General features: G+C 35.6%; 1 protein-coding gene and 1 non-coding gene across 2 annotated transcripts; one reads left to right on the plus strand and one right to left on the minus strand.

The window, feature by feature from the left end:
- The first annotated feature begins 7876 nt into the window (after window positions 1-7876).
- On the plus strand, window positions 7877-8018 carry LOC142181386 (small nucleolar RNA snoR137). Its single transcript, XR_012710052.1, has one exon. It is a non-coding gene; the product is annotated as a small nucleolar RNA snoR137 (small nucleolar RNA).
- Window positions 8019-9491: 1473 nt separating this feature from the next.
- Window positions 9492-12341, minus strand: LOC107803361 (thioredoxin-like 1-1, chloroplastic). The gene is made up of 4 exons (XM_016627064.2): window positions 11937-12341; window positions 10967-11143; window positions 10624-10788; window positions 9492-10232 (listed from the first exon to the last, which is right to left on the minus strand). Exons 1-4 carry the CDS (start codon window positions 12144-12146, stop codon window positions 9930-9932), a joined length of 855 nt encoding a protein of 284 aa, XP_016482550.1. The 5' UTR covers window positions 12147-12341; the 3' UTR covers window positions 9492-9929.
- Between the last annotated feature and the right edge of the window lie 526 nt (window positions 12342-12867).

Genomic DNA, 12867 nt, shown 5'->3' on the forward strand with positions numbered 1-12867 from the left:
CAAGACCAAGTTTCAGAAGACTTAAAGATATGAATCCTTGTAACTAGTAGCTGATAGGCTTAGTTAGTCTTTTTCAGTTTTCATTTTTGTTGTAATGACAGGACCGCGGACCGGAACCTCAACGAAACGGCACCTCGATCGGCTCTTCACCTCGGTACACTCCACCATCTCTCATATCTGAACTACACGTGGCCTGATTCCTGTATAACCAAGGATATGTAGGCAGCTCCGATACCAGGGCTCGGTCACATTCCCTCCCTTTCCTTAGTTTAGTCCGTCCAAGCAATGGTCGGGTCAAAAACATGTCTAGTCGTTCTTTGTCGGAAAACTCTTCGTGTTTCCAGTCAAAGAGGGGCAGCTGTAGACACCGGATTTTTGACCCTCCCCGAGGATTTTCACATTTTTAGCATAAATATGTAATTTAGGTCTAATATGCCTATTTTAACTATTTTTACTTTATTTCGTTGCAAAAAGAAAAATTACAAAAATATATATACAAATTTTAGTTTATGTATTTCTCATAAACTTGAAAAAATACAAAAAATACACTTTATTTTTGTACTTTATATAATTTCGAAAATTACCAAAAAATATAGTTCTATTAATGTTTTGTAGTCATTTTAAATTTTGAAAAAATACAAAAATGTTACTTTATATTTTATCTTTATATAAAACGAAAATTACAAAAAAATTGTTTTATTAATATTTTGTAGCTATTTTAAATCTTGAAAAATATATTAAAAATATATAGCTTTGTTTAAATATTAGTCTTATTTTTGTAGTTATTTTGTTTACATAGGGTTAGTCGAACAACGTTGTGTTCTTAATCGGGTCCGGGCAAAAGAATAATATTCGGGTTCAATTTACCCGCTTTTAGGCCTAATTTCGGACCTAGCCCATAATAATCCGAGTCCACCACACATGAGGGGACACACGTGGGGAACACGGACGGAATCCCGTACACGGGGAACCCCACCACGCGTGGGGAACACAAGTCTCGAACCCCACCACGCGTGGGGCTCATTTTTCTGGGCAAAACCATTACAAATGCACGGTCAAAACACATTTGACGGAGGAGGATTTTGAAAAAATTGAAAAAGGGCACTGTGCATCGTCTTCTTCCTCTCCTTGGAAAACCAGAAAAAACCTACTCCAAAAACCTTCACCATCCTCACGTCCGCAACCCTTTCGTCGGAACCATTTCTTCTCCTTCGTCAACCACTGCTCGTCGCCACCACCTCGCGACCACTCCGTCACCTTCCCCGACACCCCTACTGTCGCAGCCAAGCCTACTCCAAAACCTTGACTCCCTCACGTTCGAAACCGCCCAAACCACCACCAAAACCATCCTCGACCACTGCCCCGACGACACTGTTGTTCGTCGTCACCCCCACCAAACACCACCACCCTCGTTCCACCTCCAAACCCTCCCCAGCTGACCCCTCTCCGTCATGACCCCTCCAACAAACCACCAGCAACAACCCTACCCAAAAAACAAGTCGCGACCAGCTCCCCCATCGACTCCCTCACGTCGACACACCATCACCCTACTGTCCAAACCACCATAATCCAGCCCTCGACCACTGCCCCGACGACCGCTGCTGTTCGTCGTCCCCATGTCCAGCGACGCCTCCAGCCATTAAACACTGCCCGTCGACCCCACAATCGTCGACTAAACAGTCCGTCAGCTTCACGTCAGGCAACCCTGCGGTTGTTTCCCCTATCCTCACGCCACTAGCTGAGCCGGAGTTCATGGAGGTGAGCTGCTCGACCTTGTGTTGAAGTCGAGTTCCAGTCCAAAGTCCAAAAGTTGAGTCGAGGTCCGGTGCGTCGAGTTTGTTCCGAGGTTTCGTCTTTGTTCCTCGTTCAGTGAGGTCCGGCTTGAGTTCCGTCGGGGTCGTGTTTGTCGTCCTGAGTTTGCCGAGGTTCAAAGGTTAGTAAACCTCAAGTATTAGATAAGGAAATGCTACGTTAAATGTTCGAAGATGCAATATAAAAAATTCGCATAATAATTCTCTGCCCATATTTCACTGTATGCGTTTTGCTTCATTTTTATGTTATGTTATTCTTGTTTATTTGATGTCATTTAATTAAGTTGGATTAGTTGTTCTATGACACAAGTTTGATGTTAATCGGTTCGCCCTTCCTTTTGCTTAGGTCTTCGGACAAAATTAGTATTAGTACATGTTGTTACTACTCCCGAAACCTTCATTCGCTAAACTCCTTCTATTGTTAGAAGTTTAATAAAGGAGTTTAGCGAATGAAGGTTTCGGGAGTAGTAACAGCATGTACTAATACTAATTTTGTCCGAAGGACCTAAGCAAAAGGAAGGGCGAACCGATTAACATCAAACTTGTGTCATAGAACAACTAATCCAACTTAATTAAATGACATCAAATAAACAAGAATAACATAACATAAAAATGAAGCAAAACGCATACAGTGAAATATGGGCAGAGAATTATTATGCGAATTTTTTATATTGCATCTTCGAACATTTAACGTAGCATTTCCTTATCTAATACTTGAGGTTTACTAACCTTTGAACCTCGGCAAACTCAGGACGACAAACACGACCCCGATGGAACTCAAGCCGGACCTCACTGAACGAGGAACAAAGACGAAACCTCGGAACAAACTCGACGCACCGGACCTCGACTCAACTTTTGGACTTTGGACTGGAACTCGACTTCAACACAAGGTCGAGCAGCTCACCTCCATGAACTCCGGCTCAGCTAGTGGCGTGAGGATAGGGGAAACACCCGCAGGGTTGCCTGACGTGAAGCTGACGGACTGTTTAGTCGACGATTGTGGGGTCGACGGGCAGTGTTTAATGGCTGGAGGCGTCGCTGGACATGGGGACGACGAACAGCAGCGGTCGTCGGGGCCAGTGGTCGAGGGCTGGATTATGGTGGTTTGGACAGTAGGGTGATGGTGTTTCGACGTGAGGGAGTCGATGGGGAGCTGGTCGCGACTGGTTTTTTGGGTAGGGTTGTTGCTGGTGGTTTGTTGGTTTCGGACGTGACGGAGAGGGGTCAGCTGGGGAGGGTTTGGAGGTGGAACGAGGGTGGTGGTGTTTGGTGGGGGTGACGACGAACAACAGTGTCGTCGGGGCAGTGGTCGAGGATGGTTTTGGTGGTGGTTTGGGCGGTTTCGGACGTGAGGGAGTCAAGGTTTTGGAGTAGGCTTGGCTGCGACAGTAGGGGTGTCGGGGAAGGTGACGGAGTGGTCGCGAGGTGGTGGCGACGAGCAGTGGTTGACGAAGGAGAAGAAATGGTTCCGACGAAAGGGTTGCGGACGTAAGGATGGTGAAGGTTTTTGGAGTAGGTTTTTTCTGGTTTTCCAAGGAGAGGAAGAAGACGATGCACAGTGCCCTTTTTCAATTTTTTCAAAATCCTCCTCCGTCAAATGTGTTTTGACCGTGCATTTGTAATGGTTTTGCCCAGAAAAATGAGCCCCACGCGTGGTGGGGTTCGAGACTTGTGTTCCCCACGCGTGGTGGGGTTCCCCGTGTACGGGATTCCGTCCGTGTTCCCCACGTGTGTCCCCTCATGTGTGGTGGACTCGGATTATTATGGGCTAGGTCCGAAATTAGGCCTAAAAGCGGGTAAATTGAACCCGAATATTATTCTTTTGCCCGGACCCGATTAAGAACACAACGTTGTTCGACTAACCCTATGTAAACAAAATAACTACAAAAATAAGACTAATATTTAAACAAAGCTATATATTTTTAATATATTTTTCAAGATTTAAAATAGCTACAAAATATTAATAAAACAATTTTTTTGTAATTTTCGTTTTATATAAAGATAAAATATAAAGTAACATTTTTGTATTTTTTCAAAATTTAAAATGACTACAAAACATTAATAGAACTATATTTTTTGGTAATTTTCGAAATTATATAAAGTACAAAAATAAAGTGCAATTTTTGTATTTTTTCAAGTTTATGAGAAATACATAAACTAAAATTTGTATATATATTTTTGTAATTTTTCTTTTTGCAACGAAATAAAGTAAAAATAGTTAAAATAGGCATATTAGACCTAAATTACATATTTATGCTAAAAAATGTGAAAATCCTCGGGGAGGGTCAAAAATCCGGTGTCTACAATGATATATGTGATACTTTTTGTATTATTCATAGTTGAATTATAATTTATAAATATTTTAAAGAGATTATTTGTTATAATTTTGTGATTTTAATGTAATTTTTATAATTATTTGTTATTTTATACTATCTTAAAATTCTTGAAATTAGTAAAATTTAATGATCCGTGGGACTTACGCCCCATGTCTCAGGGCTTACGCCTCGCCTCATCAGAGGTAAAACGCCTCGCCTCACGCCCCCGCCTTTTAAAACATTGGTCAATATATACTTGAGTGTAATTGAGGAGTGTGATTATACTCTCCAATCTCAAGAGGAAGCTGAGAATTGTTGGTAATTACTTACATGGTGTAATGACCAAGTTAATTTTTGAATTTTTTTTTAATTTACTTTTTATTTCTAATCTTTTTTTAAAAATTTTAAAACTCTCTTTTTTTCAAATATTATTATTATTATTTTCCTTATTTCTCATTCTCCACCTTTACTTCACGTGTTTCTACATAATTTCTCATATTTCTTTCTTAATTTTTTTTACCACACTTAGCTATGGTATAATTCTAACTTTTTCAAAAAATTATACCATGTAATCTTATGAAGAATAAGTCATCCACAAACTTTGCTTATAATGAATAATGTCATTAAAGTTGAACTTTGTTATAGAATGAGCTTGTATGCAAACTTAATTATATTAAAATGATAGATTACTTTTTAATATTTAAATAATATTCATTTCCCAACCTTTGATTTTTGTGATTCCATATAGTTGCTCATATTTGTGATATTTTCATTTTATTTATTTAGCATAATTGTGCTATGATTCTAGTTTTGAAACTGCTCCTTCTAATATTAGAAATAATAAATCAATAATAAACTTAGCATAAAATGAGTGATGTCATTAAAGTAGAATCTCATTGTTGGATGAGGTTATAGACTTATGCTTTCCTTTTCTTTTGAATTATATTTATTTAAATGATGATGAAACTTATTTTATGTTATGTTGTAATTTTACACAAGTGTACTATGTTAATTTTTTTTCTTTTGTATTTTGAATAAATGTTATATTTTTGCTTCCAATTTATTTGCTCTAGTAATATTCACTTAATAATTCAGATTGCATGACATTCATTTTTCAGTTAGAATTGGTAGATTATTTTTTTGTAAAATATTTGAGTAATGTTATGATATTATATTTGTAAATATTAATCATCTTATCAAGCATGCAGTCCATGATGTTCTTACGAAATATGTACTTCTAGCTTTTATAATTAATTAAAGTATGGTGTTCGGCAAGTATGGCCCGAGTGCTAGTCATGAGCCCCCGGTTTGAGTCGTGACATAATAATTAATATATTTTCAAGAAACAATATATATCTTAAATGTCAAATTTAATATTATTTATAAAGGCATATATTTGTTAAATCTTAATTTTTGATAATTTACTTTATATTTAAAATTTAATTTAATTACACTATAATAATACTATGACAAACAAACATGTAGTCGTAATTACAATAATGTATAGTTACTATTCTAGTAATTACACAAATTTCAATTACATGTGACTTTCCAAACAAGACTTTAAGTAAAATCAGAAGTGCTTACTTATGATAAATTTAAAGGACCAAATTTATTCAAAGGCATATTTAAAAACCATTTGATAAAATACCTTAAAACCTCCCCTAAACCTGACACAAATTATTAATTACAACCTTAAACTATTTTGTATATGTGTCTTTTTTTTTTGAAAAATAAAAAATATTTTAACCTTTTAAGAATTTTACTTTTTAAAATAATTTTTTTCGAATACAATTTATAGTAAAACTTGGAATTACATTATTTAGGCTAAATTTTTTTATTTGGCTAAAAATAATAAATTTTTAGTTAATCTTTTTTTCTTCTTCTGAATTTGACCCGAAAATAAAGATTTATACAATTGAAATAAATAGTCAAGACATCTAAAAAGTTATAAAAAACACATAGATTGAAGTTAATTATTTTGGCTATAATTTGTTTATATAGCTCTAAATTACGGTGCTCTAAAAATATTTTCTTTTACAGATTTTACCTAAAAAAGTAAAAATACACATTTAAAATAAATAGTCATTGAATCAAAAGAAGAAATAAAAAAGTGTACAATTGTAGTATAATGACTATTTTTGTTTCAACTGTGTATTTTTATTTTTCAGGTAAAATCTGTAAAAAAAATTATATTTTTAGAGCAACGTAATTTAGAGTTATATAAAAAAATTATAGCGAAAATAACTAATTTCAAACTTTGTATTTTATATAACTTTTTAGATGCCTATTTATTTCAATTGTATAAATCTTTATTTTCAGGTCAAATTCAAAAAAAGATTAACTAAAACTTTATTATTTTTAGCCAAATAAAAAAAAATTAGCCTAAACAATTTCTATCCAAGTTTTATTATAAATTGTATTCGAAAAAAATCATCTAAAAAAGTAATATACTTAAAAAGGTAAAATATATTTTATTTTTCAAAAAATGCCACATACACAGAAAAATTCACGTGGCATGCGAGTGCTCTTTGCCACATCAGTGTCTAAGAGGGTAATGTCTCTCAAAAGGCCAAGTTGAGGGGATAATTAAGACCACGAATAGTTTAAGACTGTAACTACTAATCCGTACCAAGTTTAGGGGGGGTTTAAGTATTCTGCCAAACCATTTTAAACCTACCCAAAACATAAGGGACCATTTTTGTTAATTTCTCGCAATAAAAAGCAAATCTAGGAGTCATATTGAAAATTGGGGGTATATTAGAAAATTCATACAGAGACGAGGCCATTTAGGTTTCATCAGACAGCTATATAACAGAGATGGGGTTTTAGGTTAACCTTAAACTACTTGATCTTATCTGAGCAGTGGGTGGCGGCGAAGACGGCGACGAAGAATGGGAACCGGTGGAGTTAGGGATGGAGCTACCGCCCTATTTCCTTTAGGGTTTATGGCGGCTCATAACATCTCTTTCTCGCCGGTCCAACCCATTTTTTGGGACCCCTTTTCCCTGCTTTACTGCGATGAAGACTGTCCGCTATCTGAGCCTTTCATTAAATCGGCGATGAAGGCTGTGCGGACTTCACCCACACAAAAATAATAATCTATTTTTATGTGTTATTTGCTCTAGTTAATGCATTTTCTTGATTTATTTTATGAGTATTAACATTTAAACAAAACCCCGCAAAAAAGTTTTAATTTATATGTGCTATTTGCACTAGTTCATGTATTTTCTTGATTTTGCATTCAAGTATTTGCTCTTTAAGCTGCTTTATGTTAATCTGATATAGTAGAAGAGGATATACTATTATTCATATACTGCTGAACTATCAGAATTTCTCCTTCCTTTTGCATTCAGATCTGCATTAAGTTAGTTTTGCTTAAGTTTGATGATGCATTAACTTGAATCCATTCAAGTCTTTAGATGTTTCTCCATCTCCTAGTGACTTGTATTTATTCTCTGTAATTTAGATGATTTAGTAGCACGCATGTCCATTCTTAGATTTTTATTACGTCAAGTGGTCCTGTATTCTCTGTTACTATTATTTGGTACTTATATCTCTCCTTTTTTCTTTTCTCTTCGCTCTTTCTTACTTTCTTGCTTTCCTCTTTTTCTTATTACCCTTCATGAGCCGAGTGTCTATCGGAACCTGTTAGGTAGGGGTAAGTCTGCGTACAGACTACCCTCCGCATACCTCACCTGGTTGGAACATATTGGATTTGTTGTTTAATCTAGATGATTTAGTTATGGAGTTGCTTCTTACTTGTGAACACCTCTTAATTTTATATATGGGGTATTCCTGTTTCGGAAGCATAGATTGATGTCTTTGCCAGTATTAAACAACGTGATAAGTACATAATGTTGCATCGCGTTACCTGTCTTCTGGTACAACCCTTATGCCAACTATGCAATGTTATGGTAATTTGTATCTTAAATTTATCGCCTTCACATGGATGCATTGCCTAAGGCAACATGTAGCATGACTTAGTATATCAATGACAATACTTTATCCGTCTTAATGCATCTACATATATTGGACAGCATTAGGGCATCTAAGTTTAGGACAGCTGCATATATTGGAAACTTATTATGTGTTGCAGGGTAGTGCAACTATGTCATTTTATAGCTATCTTTACAACTCTAGCTATTTTTTTTTGCTTTTCATCAACTCTGTGATCACTGAATAGTAGTACAAGTGGGAAGATACAATGGCTTTGTAACTAGGTTTATTCAGCCTTAAAGTTGTCCTGCTTTGATGTCTTTGATGTTCTTTGGATTATCCTTTACCTGTTTGTGGACAGTGTAGCTATTGGATGCCATGATAATAGAATTCTGTTCTTACCTTTGCCAGTAGCAAATCCAGGAATTTCCGAAAAGGGTGTTCAAACCTGAAAGAAGTGAAAAAATGGTGTTCAATAGTATATGTTATATACTTCTAAAACCTAATATTTTACTTATAAACGTGTTGTATTTTTTCGGCGAAGCTTTTAAGACATGTAGCTTTGCTCCTGACCTTTACCCTAACGTTGAAGGGGAATTGAGTTTTGAAGCTTTAGCAGATGCTAATCATGGCTGAAAGCTGTGGATACGAGGCCTTCCGTTGGCGATGATGCAGACTATGCTTCAATTCCAAACTAATTGGAGTTGGTTATGTGAATCTTCTATATCAATACTGTTTTATTGATTTTCCAGTACAAAATCCATCTTTTTTCAGGAAGTGGATTGTGAGCAGTTTATTATCTGTTTCTTTGAATGTAGCAATGTCAAGATGGCCTGTTCATATACTCTAGTATTTGGTGCATCTTTAGTCTGTGAAGTATTGCAATGAAGGTGGTATTGTATGTTAATTTGAAAGGCGTTGCTTATTATTTGCATATGTGGGAGATTTAATTGTATTGTCACAATTGCTACTTAAAACTGCGTATTCAAATCATTGCCACATATCTATCCATCAATCAAATAGCACTAATTACACTATCTCAAAAAAAAAGGAGGAGCGCAAAATAATTAGCTCTTTTAACCAAGAGTTCTTCCATTGGACTGGAAAAGCGTTTACATTAAATAGTCAGATGTAAGACGTGCAATTTTATAAATACTTCCATCGCTAAAACATGATCAAGTGATCTATATTTTCATATTAATTCTCGATTCTTTGAACCTAAGCCCGATGCTGGGAAAAGGAGGGCACATGTTCCCTGTTGCTCTGACTCATATAAAGTCCATACACCATAGAAAATATGTAGAGAAATCATATCTTTGATAGTACATATATCATTTTCATATCCTAGGCAAAAGGAAGGCACAGTCCCTGTTGCTTTGGCTCGTATAGAGGCCAAATACCATAGAAAATATGTATGAAAGTCACATTTTTGATAGTACATATATCATTTTCATATTCTCTCCAACAACATTATATACATAAGAAAACACAAAATAGATGTACTAATGTCATCCACAGTAAGTGGCCAAGGCTTTGTTAGAATGTCTCATTAGTTGGGGAATGAACTATTATCTCTTATATGTTCCTGAGCATTTTCCCATCAAGAGCTACTCTTTTGGATTTGAGTTAGGTCCGATGCCACTTTTTAATATTACAGCTAGAGCCATCTCTTTTCCAACTTACTCAAAATTTGCTCCCCATTCTACAGAATCCACGCTCCACATGTCCGGTTGTGGGCGTGCCACGGGTTGCTAGAATGTTTCATTTTGATTGAGGGAATGGGCGGTTTCTCCTTACACGGTCTTGAAAAATTTTCAAGTCATCAGCTAACTTTTGGGTTTGAGTTAGGCCAACGTCCATTTTCTTAACAAGCTTCACTCTTTGAGCCCTGTATCACTTTATGTGAAGTTGATGCGAGGGGAAGAGGACGAGGAAGTGGTAAAGGGGGAAATGCATTTGGATGAGATAAAGATGTTCTGCTCGTTTTGTTCGTCATATCTTCTTGTAAGGCAACAAGTACTGGTTCTTCTTGTTTTGGTGTGTAAGCAAAAGAGAGATCCTTGTTAGCTGCTAGTGCAAGTAGCTCTTTCTCCTCGAGCCCTTTAGCTGGTCCAAGGCTGCAACAATCTGCACCATACTTTGCCAATGCATCTTTGAATTTCTTGATCTGCTCCAGAATATTGCGGTTAGTGTTAGAATACCACTCCAAAAGAGGATTACCATTTTTAACAAAAGGAAACAGCAATAAAATGCATTAATTCCTATAATGTCGAGAAAAGCAAACTCATCATAATCACATCTTGGCAAAGAAGTAAACCACCATAAAACAGAACCAGCAAAAGAATGGATTCGTCTGCTCAAAGATAGATTATGCAGAAAATGCAGATGCTGATCCAATAACCATCCAAAAAAAATTCTAAATGCATCAGAACAATGAGATGGAAGAAAACATTACTACCTAAAAAGAAGGCAGCATATAACATCGTTAACAAAAATGCAGTACATTTACTGTAGCAGAAGAAAAACCTGAAGCATATAAAGGCGGATGGAAAACTAACCGTGGCATTGGTACAGCTAAAGCTACAGAGACGACCTTCAGCCCCCCTATAGAAACGGAAAAATGGGAGGACATGTACATTCAGAGAGTAACACATCGACTTGTGTTCCTCATAGTTCACTTGCAAAAACTGCACATCCGGATTCATCTCTGCTAACTGACATATCTGCATTTTCCAATTTTACCAAGGTGGAAGTCATTAATCCTATCTTACTGAAATAGACTGCCAACAAAGTGCAGCATTATTTCAAACCAAAAAAGAGTAACTTATGGATTTTCGATTGTCTTTTAGACACACGCACAAATACATATAACAAACAGTTTAGACAACAAGAATATATTACCTTTGGATGAAGGGCTTTGCAGCCTCCACAGCCCGGGGAAAAGAAATCAACAATCACTAGTTTGTCGCCGGCATTTACGAGGGAGTCAACAAGGTCTTGGGCACCAGTCACTTCTTTCATGTTAGGCTGAAGACCTTTCTCCCACCATTTTGGAGCTTTCCTGATTCCAATGCTCATCTGTTTTATGCAAATGTAGCACGAGATGAAAAAAGTTGAATTTATTATATTCTATAAATGAAGGCTGCCAAAGTTAACAAGAAAGGATCATAGAAAAATTACATACTGTAATGGTGATCCAACTTATGCAAATAGCAACTTAATTAGTTACCAAAATTAGTAACAAAATGGTTTTAAAAAAAAAGTGAAATGCATTGTTCTCTCTGAAGGTCACGGGTTCGAGCCATGGAAACACTCTGTTGCAGAAATGCAGGTAAGGCCGCATACAATACACCCTGGTAGTCCGACCCTTCCCTGGACTGCACATAGCGGGGCCTTTTTTTTATTGTTCTCTCGCCCAAAATGGCCATTCATGCCACGTTCTTCAATATTAATAAGATCCTCTTTCATTTGGATTACTAAAGTTGTTTCTGGTAATTTTAGATAAGGGATTAAAAGGAATTAGTTTCATCTAATCAATTGCCTATTATTATATCTATAGAACTGAATTTTTCTACAGTCACCACTGTTCCTGATTAATAGTTTAAATCGAGTGAAATAATCTTAATCAATCATGCCCTAAATTTGACCCGAAACACTCTGCTCCAAAATAGATTCTATAATACAAAATCATGGCAAAAAGAAGAAAAATTTGCATAATTATTGACTGATAATTCCAAAAATAGCCACAACCCAAATTGAATTCAAATTAGAAAAACTTTTCTAATTAAAATAAAGGATTTAACCACGTATAGGTTGATCAGAAAATTCTAAGAATATAAGAAAAATAAAACCAGAAAACAACAAAACAAACCTGGGCAGTGGCAGCTGCTGATCTGGGATTTCTTATATTGAATTTGCGCATGCTTAAGGGTCCTCTTAGGGAAATATTACGACCAAAAAAATTGTTATTTGCTGATAAAGAAATCCCAAAGGAATTGGGATTTATACCTTTTGATTTCTTGGAAAAAGCCCTATAATTCAAAGGTGATGGGATTAAAACTTTTGCCATGGATTTTACCATAAAATTCTTGATGTATTGATTTTTTTTTTTTTTTGGAAGTTTAAAATTTGGAACTGAGATTGGAAATTGGGAATGTTAAAAAGGGTTCTTAGCTTTTCTTCAATGGTGGAAAGTAAAGGGTATGAATGAAGGAACAAGAAAACGTTTGAAAATGGGACACATATTTGAACAGGTGGCCTAATCTTAAGGTACTTGTTTTTTGACCTGTCAGAACGATATATATTAACTGATTCCTTGGACGTCAAAGAACCTATATTTGTGTTAACGTGTCAAATATTGGACCAAAAAGGAAAAACAATAAATATATTTGGATAAAAGGATAACTAACATTGTGATGTCGGTAATGAAATCATTGAAATTCTTTTTAATTAAATTAAATTAAATGTTTTGAGTTTGAGTATTGTAAATAATATTTTACCTCTAATATTTAACTGACGTGATTCGGGTTAATCAAAACTGTAATTTTCCGATACCTAATTACTTAAAGAAAAACAAAATTCATGGCTATCACAACCAATAAAGGAAAATAAAAGGCTCCCAATTATTCAATTGGCATTGCTTTATCCAATCAAATTTGTACGGTCACATATCCACTTTGTTTGGTATGATAAGTTAAGTGAGCCAATCAAAACAAGTGGACTTCATCTACTAGATAATTGTATCTCATCCACAAACATAAATAGTATAGTTTTTTCCAAAAGTTGAAGGGAACATAAAAAAC

Source organism: Nicotiana tabacum, chromosome 5 (assembly GCF_000715075.1).
Source record: "Nicotiana tabacum cultivar K326 chromosome 5, ASM71507v2, whole genome shotgun sequence".
Classification (NCBI taxonomy): Eukaryota; Viridiplantae; Streptophyta; class Magnoliopsida; order Solanales; family Solanaceae; genus Nicotiana; species Nicotiana tabacum.

Excerpts from the sequence above, each read along its gene's own strand:
- LOC107803361 (XM_016627064.2), bottom strand. The coding sequence starts at position 12,146 with ATGGTAAAATCCATGGCAAAAGTTTTAATCCCATCACCTTTGAATTAT. Across the intron at positions 11,144-11,936 it reads CAGCAGCTGCCACTGCCCAG|ATGAGCATTGGAATCAGGAA; the intron begins GTTTGTTTTGTT and ends TGCATAAAACAG. Across the intron at positions 10,789-10,966 it reads GCAAAGCCCTTCATCCAAAG|ATATGTCAGTTAGCAGAGAT; the intron begins GTAATATATTCT and ends TGGAAAATGCAG.